General features: G+C 39.8%; 1 protein-coding gene across 1 annotated transcript in view; it reads left to right on the top strand.

Moving 5' to 3' along the window:
- Positions 1 to 19,862, top strand: part of LOC102963693 (ATP-binding cassette sub-family A member 9) — a 62,697-nt gene that overhangs the window by 10,750 nt on the left and 32,085 nt on the right. The window contains 13 exon segments of the mRNA XM_007073434.3: positions 52 to 278; positions 4,819 to 4,960; positions 5,236 to 5,421; positions 6,267 to 6,414; positions 7,040 to 7,208; positions 8,047 to 8,108; positions 9,255 to 9,365; positions 9,994 to 10,169; positions 11,190 to 11,309; positions 11,523 to 11,661; positions 12,295 to 12,385; positions 15,108 to 15,247; positions 17,992 to 18,111. Coding sequence (XP_007073496.1) covers positions 52 to 278; positions 4,819 to 4,960; positions 5,236 to 5,421; positions 6,267 to 6,414; positions 7,040 to 7,208; positions 8,047 to 8,108; positions 9,255 to 9,365; positions 9,994 to 10,169; positions 11,190 to 11,309; positions 11,523 to 11,661; positions 12,295 to 12,385; positions 15,108 to 15,247; positions 17,992 to 18,111 — 1,831 coding nt within the window.

Genomic DNA, 19,862 nt, shown 5'->3' with positions numbered 1-19,862 from the left:
GGTTATAATTAGCTCGATGATAACAATTTGTTCACTGATACCTTCCCTTAGATCACAACAAATCACTCAGTGATGGGAGAGCTGATGTCAATTACTGGTATAAATATGAAGATACTACCTTTTGTTGCCCAAGCAGGAGTTGCGACTGATTTTTTCATATTCTTCTGCATTATTTCTTTTTCTGCCTTCATTTACTATGTATCAGTCAATGTTACACAAGAAAGGCAATACATTAAGTCATTGATGACAATGATGGGCCTTCGAGAGTCAGCATTCTGGTAAGTTACATGGTAAGTTAAGTGCAATCTATCACGCGACCTAAATAAACACAGCAAGCTAGCCAATTGGACTCCCTATACAGTATCCTATTTAAACTTGATTCTTCCAGAAAGCAGTGCATTATAAATGAATGGAATAGATTCAAGCAAGTTTGGTAAATGAAACTTTTCCTACTTCTTTGAATTAAAGAAAGCCTGATTCCATAGATGTCTGCTGATACCCGGGTCACTATGCAATAGAAATGATGGCTCTCAGTCCCTAGTTGCCATACGTGAGTGAACCCAAATGTGTAAGAACTTGAGGTTTCTAATGTGTGAACCTAGATGTGTAAGAACTTGAGGTTTCTAATGTTTGATGAAATATTCATTTCAGAGGTCTCGTTAGATGGGATGGTTGATATTGCCCCTGCGTTGAATGAACCAACACTCTGATGACACTGAATGAACAAGCCCATTAAGCTCTTTAAGCACAGAGATTTCTGAGTGGAGGAAGTTAGAACTGAGGCCTGGGTGGCAGGAAATCACGGGTCTTCTCCTTCTGAGCGTTACCACCCCAAGCAAGCTACTTAATCTCTTTAAACCTCAGTGTTCTTTTCTGTGAAATATTGGTCATAGCATCTATTTCCGTTGGCTGTGAGGATTACAGAAGGGAATGTATTTGAAGTGCTTTGCATTGAGCTTAACAAAAAGTCAACTGAATATTAGGTGGCACTTGATAGAAATTTGGGAAGGATCACAGTCTGAGAGGGCAGTAGATGTAAGTGAAGAAACCAAGGAGTGAATCCCCAGTGAACAACAACAAATTTTTAACGAGTTTCGCCAAGGGGTGTATTTGAGATACAGAATAGTAAAAGCATGAGTTCTGGACTGAAAAAAGTCATGGTTTGAATTTGCTTTTTTTGCACACTGATGTTATTCTCAATAGTAAACAAGATTTGTAGAATATACAGATCTAGACATATGCCGTGTAGTCTTTAAAAGAATGTTAGGCACGGGGCGCCTGGGTGGCTCAGTCGGTTAAGCGTCCGACTTCAGCTCAGGTCACGATCTCACGGTCCGTGAGTTCAAGCCCCGCGTCGGGCTCTGGGCTGATGATGGCCCAGAGCCTGGAGCCTGCTTCTGATTCTGTGTCTCCCTCTCTCTCTGACCCTCCCCCGTTCATCCTCTGCCTCTCTCTGTCTCAAAAATAAATAAACGTTAAAAAAATATTAAAAAATAAAAAAAATAAAAAAAAAAATAAAAGAATGTTAGGCACTATTCAGTTGAGTAAGAAAATCCCGCATATTTTTTCTTTTTTTTTTTAATTTCAATTTCAGTTAACATACAATATGCAATATTGTATGTGCAATATGAGTTTCAGGAGTGGAATTCAGTGATTCATCACTTACATGTAACCCCCAGGGCTCATCCAACAAGTGCCCTACTTAATGCCCATCTCCCATCTAGCCCATCCCCCACCCACCTCCCTCTGTCAACCCTTAGTTTGTTCTCTATTGTTAAGAGTCTCTTGTGGTTTGTTTCCTTCCCTCTTTTCCCCTCTTTCCCATATGTTCATCTGTTTTGTGTCTTATATTCCACACATGAGTGAAATCATATGGTATTTGTCTTTCTCTGATTGACTTATTTTGCTTAGCATAATACATTCTAGCTCTATCCACATCATTGCAAATGGAAAGATTTCTTTTTTTTATTTAAATTCAAGTTAGTTAACATATAGTATAGCATTGCTTTCCAGAGTAGAATTCAGTGATTCATCCCTTACACATAACACCCAGAGCTCATCCCGACAAGTGCCCTCCTGAATGCCCATCACCCATTTTGCCCATCCCCCGACCCAACACCCCTCCAGCAACCCTCAGTTTGTTCTCTGTATTTACAAGTCTGTTATGATTCGCCTCCCTCTCTCCTTTTATCTTATTTTATGTTTCCTTACCTTCCCCTATGTTTATCTGTTTTGTTTCTCAAAGTCTACATATGGGTAAAATCATATGATATTTGTCTTCCTCTGACTGACTTATTTCGCTTCGCATAATACACTCTAGTTCCATCCATGTTGTTGCAAATGGCAAAATTTCATTCTTTTTGACCACTGAGTAATATTCCTATATATGTATATTCATATATATATACATATATATATATATGTATGTATGTATATATATGTATGTATATATACATACATATATATATATACACACACACCACATCTTCTTTATCCATTCATCAGTCAATGGACATTTGGGCTCTTTCCGTAATTTGGCTATTGTTGATAATGCTTTTACAAGTACATGCCCCTTCAAATCAGCATTTTTGTATGCTTTGGATAAATACCAAGTAGTGCAATTGCTGGGTTGTGGATTAGTTCTATTTTCAATTTTTTGAGGAACTCCAGTACTGTGTGGCAGAGTGCATTCCCACCAACGGTGCAAAAGTGTTCCCCTTTCTCCAGATCCTCACCAAAACCCGTTGTTTCTTGTGTTGTTAATTTTAGCCACTCTGATCAGTTTCAGGTGGTATCTCATCGTGGTGTTGACTTGTACCTCCCTGGGGATGAGTGATGTTGAGCGTCTTTTCATGTATCTGTTCTCTGGAAAAGTGTCTATTCATGTCTTTTGCCCATTTCTTAACTGAAGACCCCACGTTTTAATGCTGCCAATTGATACCAATTCTATTTATCTATTTCCTCCAGAAATGTTTAAGTGAGTACAAAAGTGGAGAAAATGGATTGCTGGTTGGGTCTAGAATGGGAGTTTTGTCTGGTGTCTCTCTTTTTGTACGAAAATTGTGTAACTCAATACTGAAGGAAACTTTGCTCACTGTGTTTTTAAAAGAATAGAAGGGGCACCTGGGAGGCTCAGTAGGTTAAGCGTCCAACTCTTGGTTTCAGCTCAGGTCATGATCTCACAGCTTCATGGGTTTAAGTCCCACATCAGACTCTATGCTGGTGGCACAGAGCCTGCTTGGGGTTCTCTCACTCTCCCTCTGCCCCTCCCCTACTCACTCTGTCTCTGTCTCTCTCAAAATTATAAATAAACCTAAAAAAAAGAATAGGGGCACCTGGGTGGCTCAGTTGGTTAAGCATACGACTTTGGCTTGGGTCATGATCTCGTGGTCCGTGAGTTCGAGCCCCATGTCGGGCTCTGTGCTGACAGCTCAGACCTTGGAGCCTGCTTCAGATTCTATGTCTCCCTCTCTCTCTCTCTCTCTGCCCCTCCCCCACTCATGCTCTGTCTCTCTCTTTCAAAAATAAATACACATTAAAAAATTTAAAAAAATAGAAATCTACAGTCAGAGAAAAGCAAACAATATGCTAAAAAGAAAAGAGAAACCAAATAAATCCAATTAGGAAGGGGGTAAAAAAAATCAGGACTTTTCCCCCATAGGAAAAGGCTGTGACATTCTATTAATACCGCATACAAATGATATTTAGAAGTTTGTAGGACATGGAGAGATGAAGAATTTCAGATGAATAGAGTGATTGAGCAAAGGGAGTCATTACAATTAGGCAAGACTTCTCAAAAACATGATGGCATTTTAAACTTTGAAGAAAACCAAGTGGTCATTGTGGACTCATTATGAGCCAGTTACCACATTAACCACATAACGTAAAACACTTCCCTTAATTCTGTTATTATTTTTCAACAGACAGTGAGGAAGTTAAGCGAGATTAAATAGCTACCTCTCAGGATCATATAGATACAATGAACAGAGGTAACAGAGAAACCCTGAACCCACATCTGTATGATTAGAAAGCTGGCTCTCTCCCCCTATAAAGAATTTTCTTCCTGTTACTTTGCCGTTGATAGCAAGAAAAATGTATTTTCATATCCATCTATGTTTCTGCATCTATCTATGTCCTGTGTGTGTGTGACTATCTGTATCTATAGCTAGTCATCGATATCAAGGGTTAACAAACCATGGCCCCTTAATGTACCGTCTGCAAGCTAGGAATGGCTTCTACGAAAATGCCTTAAAAAATCAAAAGAACAAAAATATTTTATGGTACACAAAAGTTTATATGAAATTCAGATGTCAGTGTCTACACATTGTCTGCACGTTGTCCGTGCCGTTTCGGTCCTGCAAAAGCAGACCTGAGTAGCTCTAAGAGACTGTATGGTCTGAAAAGCCTAAGAGATTTATTACCTGGCTCTTCAGGGGGAAAGTTGGCTGAAACCTGCTTCATCACCTGCTTTTTTGTCCACGGGGTTTACATTTTACTGAAAGAAGAAGTCCAGAAACTATACATCATCATGGCGGTCTTCCCAGAAAACGTCTCCCAATTAACCTCATTATATCATCCAGTCCGTCTCTTTCTTCTTTTGCAATTAGCTACCCATTTTACCTGTTTACTTGTTCATTGTCTACCTTCCCCGGTCGCCTATGACCTTTGGGAACAGAGAAGTTTTCTACTGTCCTAGCTGTTGTATTCCCTTAACTCTTGATTTACGGTAAGCTTCCCAAATCATCTGCTGCAGAGTACGTGAATGAATAAAGTGACAAAGTAGCAGCCCTCTGAACTGATGCTAAGTTTCTGTGCTAGGCTCTGCTGGGGGTTGATGTATGGTGGTTTCATCTTCATTGTGGCCACTTTGATGGCTCTTATTGTAACATCCGCCCAAGTCGTCGTCCAAACTGGCTTCGTGGTGATCTTCACTCTCTTTCTCCTCTATGGCCTGTCTTTGGTGAGTTGGTGAATTTAATATCTCTCTCTCTCTCTCTCTCTCTCTCTCTCTCTCTCCCTCTCCTTCTCTTTGAGAGAGTCATTTCCCTCTGATTCTGATCACACTTGTTTCTGTTCACGGTATTTGAATCTTTGCATGGGACAGTGTCGGGGCGGTGGGGGGAGGCGGAGAGGAGGAATGGATATCACATACTTTTGTATTATGAATTTTTTTTATTATGCTGGTGATGATTCTCAGAGAATTACATACTACCTGAACTTTTTCTCTCCTCTCAGATAACTTTAGCTTTCCTGATGAGCGTGTTGATAAAGAAACCTTTCCTTACGGGTTTGGTTGTCTTTCTCCTCACTGTCTTTTGGGGGAGTCTGGGATTCACTGCATTGTACAGAGATCTTCCTGCATTTTTGGAATGGACCTTATGTCTTCTTAGCCCTTTTGCTTTCACTGTTGGGATGGCCCAGGTAAGAGTTAATGTAGCTATTTCATTTTTTTGTTTTTTACAAACATTAAAATAATTCTCTCTGAGGAATTCATGCTGCGTGTTCTAAGCATCAAAATTTCCATCCACTTCCAGATACATCTAAGAAATGGGACAGGTTTTATTTTTCTCTCTCAGCATAAGTGGCTTGGTTTTAAGTCGCTAAATATAGACTGATCCTGTATTATGGATGTGGTCCAGCTTGTACTTTTCATGGGCTGTCCCAGTGGACATTTAACTGACTTAATGCTCAGGAAACATGACCTTTAATATTATCGCAAGTATTTGACAACAGGAATTCAGTAGAAATAAATTTTTCTTTCTAATTGGCCTGATGTATATGAAACTGAACCTCTTCTCAGCAAATCTGATTCCAGGTGTGACGTCATAACCGTAAAATGCTACGTGTATCTCACGATAATAAGAAAAACTTTCTTCTGTCTTCTGCCCAACTACTGAAGTGCTTTTCTCTCCTCCGTGTTTCTATTTTCAGACGGTGTCCCCTGCCTAGAACGCCTCCTTTGTCCACATCCTACACCTGAAGGAATTCTATAGGCAGCCAGCCTCTCCTTTGAGTTTTTACTTCTCAGAGGACTTGCCTACTTCTGCCCATGGATCTCTAAGCCTTTAGTACCTCCTTCCACTGACTTCCCAAATCGCTTTTTAGTTAGATGGTTTCATTGCTATGTCTTCCAATAGATTAGAGCTCTGTAAAGACAGGAACTATGTTTATCTTTTCAATCCCAGTGTTTAGCAGAAACAAGACAAAAATAACTCTTAATACTCTATTTCCCCTTTTAAAATTCAATGGGTGTATCTTTTTTCCAGCTTATACATTTGGACTATGACGTGAATTCTAACGTCCATCTGGATTCTTCAGACAACCCGTACCTAATAATAGCGACTCTATTCATGCTGCTTTTTGATGCTCTTCTCTATTTGGCCTTGACATTGTATTTTGACAAAATTTTGCCCAGTAAGTAGTAACATAATTGTAATTCAATGCAATTTCACTCAGTGCGTTTCTTTAAAATATCTCTCTACCACATGTCGGATAGCAATTATCCAGCATCGCTTTCAAAATTTCTAAAATGAGCCCAGAGGTATTCCGGCTCTTTGTTTAGAGAATTGCTTTCTAAGATCTTGTTCTACCACAACACTTTAGATTGTTTTTTTCTAAAAAGAGAGATTCGTGGGATGCCTGGGTGGCTCAGTCGGTTAAGCCTCCGACTCCTGATTTCAGCTCAGGTCATGATCTCATAGTTTGCGGGATCGATCTCTATGTGGGGCTCTGTGCTCAGCATGGAGCCTGTTTCAAGTTACCTCAATTTTCTCTCTCCCCCTGCGCCTCTGCCCTACTCATGCGCTCGCTCGCTCTCTCTCTCAAATAAAAACAAAATAAAAAGAGACGCTTATAAGAAATTAAGGATAATTATCCTCTTAGTGTTTGTATCAGAGCAAGATGGAAAAGCTAGTGCTTGCTAGTGGGTTTAAGGGTGTCTAAATGCTTCCCAAAGCAGCTGCCTTGATAAGCTGTCCCACGGCAACTCATCCTCAAAGCGGTGACTGATCCGATATGCAATTGCCTCCTGTTCGCGCAGGTGAATACGGACATCGACGTTCTCCTTGGTTTTTCCTGAAATCCTCTTTTTGGTTTCTACACCAGCGGGCTGATCATGTGGCCCTTGAGAACGAAACAGATTCAGACTCTTCACCTAATGACTCGTTTGAGCCAGTGTCTCCAGAATTCCATGGAAAAGAAGCCATCAGGTAATAAACACATTACGTGAAAGTGCACATGGGAAACAAGTCAGGGAACAGAGACCTAGGAGGAAAAACACAGATGTGACGGATTTTCCCAGGGGCCTCTTTGGGTCCACCACGCATGCATCCAGGCTGCTGTACTTACAAAAGGCCATACTCATTGTCAGAAGCAACGTTGTCACCATTTGCACTTACTGCTATCTTATGCAGAACGACAAATATCAGTGAATAAATAACCTTCATGTTTCCATTTGTCTCTTTTTGCTTTTTTTTTCTCTTCGTTGTGCAAATATCAGTGAATAAATAACCTTCATGTTTCCATTTGTCTCTTTTTGCTTTTTTTTTTTCTCTTCGTTGCGCTGTTCTCTCTCTTTCTGTGCTTCCTCGCTTTATAACAGACACTGTCATCGTGTCCCTTGTTATGCTTATCTCCTTTTTCTCTGACACACTTGGTGTCTCCCCTCCTTGCTTCCTGATTAATAAGATGAAAAGGAAGAGGCGGATGATGCAGAAAAGGGGAGTCAGGCATCCAGAGACATGGGAAGAAAACCCAAGTTAGGGTACTCACAGCATGAACGTCCTCCCTTCTGAGATGATGTCCGTGTTTTATTCAATGCTGCTTGCTGTATTTCCAAACAACTAGAAATCCCTCAATTCCCCGGGTCTCTGCTCAAAATTTTTTCACCGTGCCATTTGCTGTTGTCTCCTCAGTAAATCCTTTCTGGCCACCTGGGCCTGTGTGAGGGAAAGAGCCCCCAGATTTTCTCACAGCCCCAAAGACTTGATTTCTCAATCCTCTATCTACTTCTACAACGTCCTTAAGACATTCTCTTCTTTTTTCCAGAATAAGAAATCTTAAAAAAGAATATAGAAAAGGAAACCACGAAAAAGTAGAGGCCTTGAAAGGTAATACACTAACCTCATATTTGACAAGGCTGTTTGATGGTGACCACGCCTCACTGTTGCATTGTCTTCGTGGGGGTCCCAAATACCACTACTCTCCTCCATTTGAACACATCATGTTTCCTTCCAAGCAAGTTAAAAACCGTATAGCAATTTTAGGGGCACCTGGGTGGCTCGGTCAGTGAAGCGTCCGACTTCAGCTCAGGTCACGATCTCGCGGTTTGTGAGTTCGAGCCCCGCATCGGGCTCTGTGCTGACAGCTCAGAGCCTGGAGCCTGCTTCGGATTCTGTGTCTCCCCCTCTCTTTCTGCCCCTTCCCTGCTTGTACCCTGTCTCTGTCTCTCCAAAATAAGTCAATAAACGTTTAAAAAAATATATAACAGTTTTAGAAAGTCAAGGTGTGCCATAGATACCTTAGGGGTTTGAAAGATGTATGACTATGTCATGATACGCTTTACTTTCACCTCAACCCCTCCCTAGCCCTAGTATATGATCTTTTTTTTTTTTTCAATTTTTTAAACATTTATTTATTTTTGAGAGAGACAGAGTATGAGCAGGGGAGGGGCAGAAAGAGGGAGACAGAGGATCTGAAGTAAGCTCTGCACTATAAGCGCAGAGCCTGATGTGGGGCTTGAACCCATGACCATGAGATCACGACCTGAGCCAAAGTCAAGAGTCAGCCGCTTAACCAACTGAGCCATCCAGGCACCCCTAAATGATCTTTATTGTCAGCCCATTTTTAATGAGAAAAATGCTCTTCTCCAAAAAATCGTTAATCACATAATAATACACCTTATTTATTTTTTGAGACAGAGACAGAGACAGAGCACGAGCTGGGGAGGGGCAGGGAAAGAGGGAGACACAGAATCCAAAGCAGGCTTCAGGCTCTGAGCTGTCAGCACAGAGCCCGACGTGGGGCTCGAACTCATGAACCACGAGACCATGACCTGAGCTGAAGTCAGACGTTTGACCGACTGAGCCACCCAGGTGCCCCAGGAGATGCCATTTTAAAGGGAAGAATTTGGGGATGAATTTTATTTTGAATACTGCTAGCCAAATATGCACATGCTATAAGAAATTATAAAAATTTTGGAGAATGTAAGGTTAATATGTAGCTCTGAGTGGGATTTTTTTTTGTAATAATGCCAGGTCTGGTATTTGACATATACGAAGGCCAGATCACTGCCCTCCTTGGTCACAGTGGAGCCGGGAAAACGACCCTGTTGAATATGCTCAGTGGACTGTCGGCCCCAACGTCAGGTGAGACACAATTATGGGCAAGAACGTGGGCAAACGAATGAACTGTGCATTTCATTAGCTAATGTGTTTTGCTGGTTCATTTCAATAGTTCGTAGTTTCATTAACTACTAGTCACACTCGGGTACTTAAGAGAAAAGTTTTACAGGTTTCTTCAAGTTATTCTTTTAATAAATGTATGCCCTATTTATTAGGAAAGTCTTTGTGGTGTAAATATTTCAAGATAAATAGCTTTATATTTACTAATTGGCATTCCGACTGGCTCAAGTGAATTTTGAGCGTTACATTTTTAGTCAACAGTGTAGTCCTTATAGGGAAATCTGCATATAAGACTCTAGTGAGGGGCGCCTGGGTGCCTCCGTCAGTTAAAAATCCGACTCTTGATTTCGGCTCAGGTCATGATCCCAGAGCCATGACATGGAGCCCCATGATGTCATCAGGCTCTGTGCTGAGCGTGGAGACTGCTTCAGATTCTTTCTCCCTCCGCCCCCACCCCCCAAAAATAAATAGAAGATTCTAGTGATTGTTTTCCACTTGTTTTTCACTTTAAAACATCTTAAATGAACGTGTTGTCCTGATGCTAACTGTCAAGTGTTATCCTCACGCTAACCATCAACCTTTCTACTTCTAGGTTCAGTCACCATCTATAATCACAGCCTTTCGGAAATGGCGGACTCGGAAACCATCAGCAAGCTCACTGGAGTCTGTCCACAAACCAACGTACAATTTGGCTTCCTCACCGTGAGAGAAAATCTCAGGCTTTTTGCCAAAATAAAAGGGATTCAACCACATGAAGTGGAACAAGAGGTAGAGGGACATATTCGATGTCACACAGCCATGAACACGAAATTGTTTATCTAGAAAACTCTAGATGTATACGTGTTATTCCTACACAGTTCATCATCTAAATGGCAAAAGGCCCTTAGCGACGAACAGCAAAACGATAGTGGTGTTTTTTTGTTTTGGTTTTTTGGTTTTTTTGCTGCTGTTTTGTTTTAATTTTTATTTATTTTTGATAGAGAGAGAGAGAACACGAGCAGGGGTCAGGGAGAGAGAGAGGGAGACACAGAATCCAAAGCAGGCTCCAGGCTCTGAACTGTCCACCCTGAGCCTGACGTGGGGCTCGGGCTCAGAACCGCGAGATCATGATCTGAGCTGAAGTCAGACACTTAACCAACTGAGCCACCCAGGCACCCCAATAGCGTTTCAAAACAAACATGTTGGGTTTTAAACTAAACATCCTTTTTTTCTTTCCTTCTTTCTTTTTCTCTTTCTTTCTTTCTTTCATTCTTTCCTTCTTTCCTTCTTTCTTTCCTTCTATCTTTCTCTTTCTTTTCTTTCTTTCTTTCTTTCCTTCCTTTCTTCCTTCCTTCCTCCTTTCCTTCCTTCTTTCTTTCCTTCTTTCTTTCCTTCCTTCCTTCCTTCTTTTTCTCTTTCTTTCTTTCTTTCTTTCTCTTTCCTTCTTTCTTTTTTTCTTCTTTCTTTCTTTCTTTCTTTTTCTTTCCTTCTTTCTTTTTTCTTCTTTCTTTCTTTCTTTCCTTCCTTCTTTTTCTTCTTTCTTTCTTTCCTTCTTTCTCTTTCTTTCTTTTTTCTTTCCTTCTTTTTTTCTTCTTTCTTTCTTTCTTTTTCTTTCTTTCTTTCCTTCCTTCTTTTTCTTCTTTCTTTCCTTCTTTCTCTTTCTTTCTTTTTTCTTCTTTCTTTCTTTCTTTCCTTCCTTCTTTTTCTTCTTTCTTTCCTTCTTTCTTTCTTTCTTTTGTTTCTTCCTTCCTTCTTACTCTTCTTTCTTTCTTTCTTTCTTTCTTTCTTTCTTTCTTTCTCTCTCATTAGGTACAACAAGTTTTAAGGGACTTGGAGATGGAAAATATTCAAGACATTCTTGCTCAAAATTTAAGTGGTGGACAAAAAAGGAAACTAACTTTTGGGATTGCCATTTTAGGAAACCCTCAGGTAAGTGGGGCCAAAACTACTGGTGAATGAGATTGAGGAGTCTGGAACTATTGTATTCAATTGGACTGAATTTGCAAATGATAAATGCAAGAGAACTGTTCAAATGGAAAATTACGGACTAAGGTATTTCTCCCAAATACATTTACACGTCTATTCTTTTTTTAAAAATGTTGCCTGAAAGGGGAAAATGATTTACATTTCTCTATGGTGCAGGTTTTACTATTGGACGAGCCAACTGCCGGATCAGATCCTTTGTCAAGGCACCGCGTATGGAACCTTCTAAAAGAGAGGAAATCCGATAGAGTCATTCTCTTCAGTACCCAGTTTATGGATGAGGCTGACATCCTGGCTGGTAATTCTTTTTTTTTTTTTTTTTAGATTCCCCATATAAGTGAGATCATATGGTATTTTTCTTTTTCTGTCTCTGACTTATTTCACTTAGCCTAATGCCCTCAAGTTCCATTCATGTCATTTCATGGTGGTTCTTGGTTTTCTTTCATGTATCTTAGTGGGAAATTAGGGAGGATGTGCACGGTATGTGTAGATAAATTCCAACACAACTGCCTTGCGTGTGACTGTCATGAACCAAGACAGGAGACTTGCTGTCACCCTTCTGAGCATCTACATCTCCATGCACCTTGTCCCATAGATGGATTCTGATCCTGTTGCAAAATAACTCATCGGTTGTAAATATATAGCATGCTCTTAAAAATATCTTCTGTTTTATTCAGTAGGAATGTCAGGTGGCTTGAAACAGAGCCTCTCATCGTGTGATAACTTTTCTAGAGAGATTAGAGAATAAACTAATGTATCATTTTAGTTACTGGAGGATAAAGAAACTGGCTTACCTATGACTAGAATTAGAATGCAAGTATCTGAGCGGATCATGCTCCTAAAATACACTATTTATTGATGGATCTGTTCTTTGATAAACAATGAGAGAATTACCTTGTAATGCAATTTCTCGTTTTTATTTTCTGCTTAGACAGGAAGGTATTTATATCCAACGGGAGGCTGAAGTGTGCAGGCTCTTCCCTGTTCCTGAAGAAAAAATGGGGCATCGGCTACCATTTAAGGTACAGCCTGTGTTGTTGGGGACATGTTGGAACATGTCGGGGGCAGGAGATCTCAGTATCGGTAGGTTAGAAAAGGCTACAAAATTATGAAGACCATTTCAAGAGAGCTGTGTTAGAATGACCCCACAACTGACCATTCTTAGCAAGAATGAAGCAACAGGTAGGATCGTAGACACGGATATAAGGATGAGTGAGCTAAGTTTAAACAAAATTTTTGGAAAGTGTTCTCACAACATATCACTCGCAAAGAGAAATTTAGTGACATTCCAGGCCTTCCTGATCATTTTCCAATGCTTACTTTTGTTCGCTGTGACAATCTCAGTAGTCTCCTCTCTGTTCTCCTTGACTTCATCTTCCCCCTCATTCATTTCTATCTCCTTCTCTTCCTGATAATAATTAGTATGCTTATTTAGTAATGTCTATCACTTGGCTGTATTCTGCATTCTTGCTAAGATAATTTATGTATGAAATAGTCATATAATCATATTTAATCCCTCAGATAACTGTAAGAAGATGGCATTATTAGCCTCTGACATGTCAGAGAGTTTTAATAATCTGCCCAGTCTCACATCATTTATAAGTGGCAGAATCTTTGGACCAAGATTCTAGGTGTGGCGTGAATCTCTTCCTATACTTCCCACTAAAAATATTAATATTTCTTAAAGCACAATTTAAATCACTTCATCCTCAGTGGTTAAATGTGGTTAAATTCCCTCCATTATTTAGTCTGAGTGTTTAACCTGTTCAAATCCACTATTCCATCATGATTGCTTAGTACGATCCAACGGAATCAGTACTTTCCAACTAAAATGAACCACTTGTGGGGCACCTGGATGGCTCAGTCAGTTAAGTGTCCAACTCTTGATCTCAGCTCAAGTCTTGATCTCGAGGTTGTGAGTTTAAGCCCCGCATTGGGCTCCGTGCTGGGCATGAAGCCTACTTAAAAAAATAAAATAAAATAAAATGAATCACTCGCTGTTTTCTAAGTATGTTCCATAGTTTTGTTGTCTTCTCTCCGCTTAAAGTGGGATGTCTGTTTGACATGTCCTCCTGCGACCCATTTTAACCAAGTTCACATCTTATCCATTCTTTTATTTATTTACTTAGAGAGAGAGAGCGCACTTACAGGAGGAGCGGAGTGAGGGAGAGAAAGAATCCCAAGCAGGCTCTGCACTGTCAGTGTAAGAAGCCCGATGCAGGGCCTGAACTCATGAACTACGAGATCGTGACCTAAGCCCAAATGGAGTTGGATGCTTAACCGAGTGAGCCACCCACGTGCCCCCCAATCTTGAAGGTCTTTTCTGAATATTTTCTCCTTAATAAGTATTCTCTTTTCTGGAGCCCTGAAAACACTATTTTGAATTGTCGCCTTAGACAATTTACTTAACTTCTTTGATCCTCAGTAATTTCATTGACGTAATAGTGGTAATAATACCCACATTGCAATTAAGACTAAAAATATTGAATGAATGAATACTTGACAAGGTGCCAAGTGCTTAACTGACTTAGCTCAACTTCCCTCACTCACTTCTTCTATAATTTGGTGCTTTATATTACTGTTATGTTCCTAACTCCTCTAGGGAATGTACTGTATTCTTTCTGTTTGGGATCCTGGATAGCATATCACATAAGGGCCTTGTAAACACAGAATAGTTTTAATTAAAATGGATTTTTCAGGTTTATGTCATCAAAGTCAACTGTGATGCCCTCACCATTCGATAGCCTCAGGAAATTTCAATGGGTGTGACTAAAAATGGTGTTTCTAAAATCCAATGATGGGGCGCCTGGGTGGCTTAGTCCCATAAGCATCTGACTTCAGCTTGGGTCATGATCTCAAGGTTCATGGTTTTGAGCCCCATGTTGGGTTCTGTGCTGACAGCTCAGAGCCTGGAGCCTGCTTCGGATTCTGTGTCTCTCTCTGGCCCTTCCTCACTCGCACTGTTTCTCTCTCTCTCTCTCTCTCTCTCAAAAATAAATAAAACATTAAAAAAAATTTTTTTAATATGTAAAATCCAATGATTCATGAAGAACTTTATATGTTCTCACCACAAAGGCAGATCACCTTTGACTTGAGTAAGTTTTGGACCAAAAAAAAAAAAAAATATTAGATAACATATATTGAGGGTTTACTTGGTGCAAGGTTTGGTATGATCACACGCATGCTTTATTTTATTCTGTCTTTCGAGATTCTTTGAGAACTGACTATTGGAAAACTGCATGGAATTTTGATGGAAATTTGGAAACTTGATGCTGGAAGACATTAAGCCTGAGTTCTGGAATGTATATCAGTGGGACATAGGACCATGTTCTTAATGACTGTACCACACCACCTCTGTCTTTGTTTTCACCATGTTCGTGGTTTTTGCAAAACCCTTTTGTTGCAAAGGGAAAATTCAAAACTGAGCTTGTGGATAGATGGAGACCAAATCGGGCACTTCTTCCACTTCACCCCAGCTGACATCTAGCTGATATATCTCTTGCCTCCAAATAATAACCCTTGAGTTATTATCCCTACACCAGTGCCTCTAGATTATACAGTTTGGACTATATCATTGTGGATTCTATCTGGACTACATATTTTTAAGTCTTGCTTATTCCATGATCCTAGATACATGTACATTTGTGTCTCATAAATATTAAGGAAGTGGCAAACACGCTACAGTTGTTTGTAGAGATGGTGGTGGATAAAAAATGGCTTTAACACACTCTTTTTAAATGTCAGTTTGCACCTGAATGAAATGTGCGATCCGGACAGGATAACATCACTTGTTAAGCAGCACATCCCTGAGGCCAAATTAACAGCACAAAGTGAAGAAAAGCTCGTATATATTTTGCCCTTGGAAAGGACAAACAAATTTCCAGGTAACAGAACGGAGACACCGCGGGATGGTTTTTAATGATGTTACTAACAATAACAGTGGCATTCAGAATGATGGCTGACATCTTTATGCTTGCTAAGTGCATGGAACTGTGCATTAATCATTTAATATCCCCCAAAGTCCCAGCTAGTATTAGCCCCTGATATCCCCAGATCACTTATTAGTAAACTGAGCCCAAAGATACTCAATATGCTTCAAGTGGAAGTATGTGCAGTTAAGGGGGGCAGGAGAACATCAAGGTAAAATTAAGAATATTCAGGACATTTGTTTCAGGAATGAATGAGAGAGTGTGGTCTGGACAAGGAGAGGTCTGTGAAAAGAGGGCAGAGTACTGAACGGGGCCTAAGGGAATAGCATGCCAAATGCAGATAGATGGTTTTATGATCAACATCGTGACATAATGTTATAATCTCAGTAACTGAATAGTAATGACTATCCACCTGTGTGTTGCCAAACATTCTAAATTCACCACTTTGCTGCAAGTACAAAAGCCCGGAAGCTCATTGCTGTTCCCACTTTTCTACCTGGTCTCCCAATATGCTTTCATTTGCCAAGAATTTTGAGGTAGATTGCATTTCTTTAAGTGTAACCATAAATATGTGTGTACTTGGACTTCAAGGAATTTGCCAACTTTTAATGGAGGATACTGGCTCCATTGCTACCTGCTTGAATCAATACGCCTGCATCAATAATCATGGCTAATATAGAAATATAGCATCAGACAGTGGAGTGCAGTGGTTGAAAGCTGGAATTCTAGAGCCAGACTGGGGAGATTCAAATCGCAGCAAGGCTGTTCCTAGCTCTGTTATCCTGGACAGGTTATATCACTCTTCTGTACCTCAGTTTCCTTATTTGTAAAAAGGGGATAATGGTGGTATGAGCTTTATAGTTCCTCAGTTATGAGGATTAAATGATTAATACACTTAAATTGATTATTAAAATATTAAATATAAACACAGCACCTGGAAAAACACCTGGCATGGAACGTATGGTAGTTCACAGCATCTAAGACAGCTTCAGCTGTAGGAGGTGCTGCCAAGAAAGACACGGAAGGAAACAATGCTGCCACAGATGACCATAGGGGAAGGGAAGGAAAAATAAGATGAAAACAGAGAAGGAGGCAAACCATAAGAGACTCTTAAATACAGAGAACAAACTGAGGGTTGATGGCGGTAGGGGGTGGAGGGATGGGGTATACGGGAGATGGGCATTGAGGAGGACAATTGTTGGGATGAGCAGTTGGTGTTATATATGTAAGTGATGAATCATGGGAATCCAGTCCTGAAGCCAAGACTACACTGTACGTTAGTTAACCTGAGAATAAATTTAAATCAATCAATCAATCAATAAATAAAATGACACGCCAGCATTTCCTGATGCATGCTCATTTCAAATATGTTGAGAAAAGATGAAATGTATTTATCTTAGAATCAGTGAAGTAACTGTACTCTTGGACGCATACACCACGTCTTGGATACATGTATGCTTGTGAAAACAGAAATCTTTATGAAACCCACGAACCCAAGCATTCCATGATTATGTTTTAAATGCATTTCAAAGGAGGGGTGCACAATTTAGAAAAAGGCTGAAAAAGAACCAACCCTTAGAACTCATTGGAAATCATGACTACATCTGTATTTTTTATTTATCTAACACACCGTTGAGATAGAAACCTTTCATTTCTCCCAATATTTGAATTATCTTTTATTCTACTTCCAACCTTCCTGAACTACCCAAAAATTATTCCCAGTATCTTTAAAAAAAAAAAAAAAGTAACCTTCAAAATCCCTAAAAAGACCTACCTTCTTTGAGAACTGTGTAATCTTCATATCAAGGTCAGACGCTGGAAAAGAGAGAGAGAGTGAATGCAAAGTTATATACATTGTTTTCCCTTTAATGTATATATATATATATATATATATATATATTTAAACTAAGGATGATTGCATAGCACCTAATTATTTCTATAAACATTAGTTCTTTCGCATGTGTTATTAAACTGCCTACCAGTTATTCCTAACAGCATTCTTCTCTCAGCTTTGGGGATAATATTCCTGAATTAATGGGGTTTTAAGATTGAACATTTCCTGCCTTAGTTCAGGCTGTTGTAACACATACCATAGACTGGGTGGCTTACAAACAACGGACACTTATTTTTCAGAGCTCTGTAGGCTGGGAGGTGTCAGATTTGGGTTCCAGTACAGTTGGGTTCAATGAGATACCTCTTGGGGGTTGCAAAGTACTGACTTCACCTTGTATTCCCACATGGCAGGGAGCAGGGAGGGGAAGCCAGCTTTCTTGTGACTCTTTCAAAGGCACTAATCTCATTTATGATTATACACCTCCTAATACCATCACACTGGAGGGTAGGGTTTCAACATATGGATCTGTGGGAGGGACACAAGCATTCAGTCCATTTATTAAACTCCCCATAATCAAACAGAATTAATTTTTTAAAAAAGAGAGTAAACAAAACATAAGATTTTTTTGAAGAACACTGCATATGTAGTTTTCTAATGAAACACAGATGTTTACAATTTTATACTCAAGACTCAGAAACACATTGTAGTTTAGGTTATTTTAGAAATAAGAGAATGTCTGTACCATAGCTTTGTTTCTTATGAATGCTGTTGGCCTATCACACGTTTTCTATTGTTGAAAAATACAGCTATTACCAATCTCATTTCACATTATGTTCTTTTGATGTATTTTTGTGCTTACTTTTAGATCTTTACAGGGATCTTGATAGATGCTCTAACCAGGGCATTGAGGATTATGGTGTTTCCATGACAACGTTGAACGAGGTATTCTTGAAATTAGAAGGGAAATCAGCTATTGGTGAATCAGGTAAAAAAGCAAAACAAAAAGAAGCTTTCATTTTGTCTTTCTGTAGACTACCCTACCTTGAAAATACACTTTGAATGATGAGGCTGTATGCTTTTGGAGCTGCTCTGATTCAGTCTGGTCTTGGGTAAACTTAGAGCAGAGAAGAGAGGTATCTCTTCTGTGTCCTTCTTCTCTCAATGCTGGCCCCCATTCTTGAGTTCCTGATTTTTGTACCACATGTCTTACTAAGGGTATAGCAAGGCACAAGACTAGATCCTCATGGAGCAGACAATCCCTATGTGATATAAGTGCCACAGAGAAAAGAAAATTAGAATTGAAGGTTGACAGTTACTTTTCTCGTATCAATTCGAGGATATTATTCCAACGTCTTCAGCTTCCATCGTTGCTGTTGAAAGGTTTGCTGTCAGAATAATTGTCATTCCTTGGAAAGTCGTCTCTACTTAATCTAAGGCAATTCCTTACTTCTGGTTTATGTGGCATCCTACTTGGCGTACTCTTTACTAGCTTCTTTTATTTTTTTTCATTTTCTATGTTTTAATTGATTGAACGGGTTTTTAAAATTACCTCTTTCTCGGGGACCCTTGGGGGAGGCTCAGTCGGTGAAGCCTCAGACTCTTGATTTCAGCTCAGGTCACGATCTCATGGTTATGAGATCAAGCCCTGCGTGGGGTCCAGGCTGACAGCATGGAGCCTGCTTGGGATTCTCTCTCTCTCTCCCTCTCTCTCTGCCCCTCCTCTCCTCCCACATGCACGCTCTCTCTCTCTCTCTCTCAAAAATAAATAAACTTAAAAAAAAAAATCAGGACGCCTGGGTGGCTCAGTCAGTTAAACATCTGACTTTAGACTTCAGCTCAGGTCATGATCTCACGGTTCATGTGTTCGAGCTCTGCTATGAGCTCAGAACCCACTTGGGATTCTCTGTCTCCCTCTCTCTCTGCCCCCTGCTCTCTCTCTGTCAAAATAAATAAATAAACTTAAAAAAAACCTCTTTTTCCCTTTTATCCACTTTTGAAGTTACATACTTATGGTTATACTTAACTTTTAATAGACATATATTATTGCTTTCTAAAAGTCTAGAGTAGATCAGTTGCTCTAGGCTTGTCTTCCAAAAGAGGTCACTTCGGTTTTTAATTTTCAATCATGACTACTAAAAAAAGTATTGTCTCTACCAATTTCGTATTTTGGGGGCTGGGGGGGGGGGGTGACTGGAGAGGTTTCTATATATACCAGCTTTTCTACCTCAGTCAGAAATACTAAATAGCTTACCTTTTGTAGTGAGTAGATTTTTCCAGGCTAAATATGGATTTCTTTTCATTGATTTCCTTAGAATGAATGAAGTCCTTTAAAGCTGTAGACACAAAGCTTTTTTAAAAGAAAATACAAGGGGTGCCTGGGTAGCTCATTTGGTTAAGCATCCGACTTCAGCTTAGGTCATGATCTCACTGTTCGTGAGTTTGAGCCCCATGTCCGGCTTTGTGCTGACAGCTCAGAGCCTGGAGCCTGCTTTGGATTCTGTGTCTCCCTCTCTCTCTGTTCCTCCCCCACTCCCATTCTGTCTCTCCCTCAAAAATAAATAAAGATTACAAAAAGAAATTTTTTTAAATAAAATACAAGATTTCTTTTATTATGTCATTAGTTTTCCTTCTTGTATTATACCTTATTTATTTACTTACTTATTTTGCTTTGTTTCCTTTAATAGTTGCTCTAGGGGTGCCTGGTTGTCTCAGTCCATTAAGCGTCGGGCTTTGGCT

This window comes from Panthera tigris, chromosome E1 (assembly GCF_018350195.1).
Source record: "Panthera tigris isolate Pti1 chromosome E1, P.tigris_Pti1_mat1.1, whole genome shotgun sequence".
Taxonomy (NCBI): Eukaryota; Metazoa; Chordata; class Mammalia; order Carnivora; family Felidae; genus Panthera; species Panthera tigris.
Note: the sequence above shows the minus strand (reverse complement) of the source record. Positions and strands in the feature narration are given on the sequence as shown.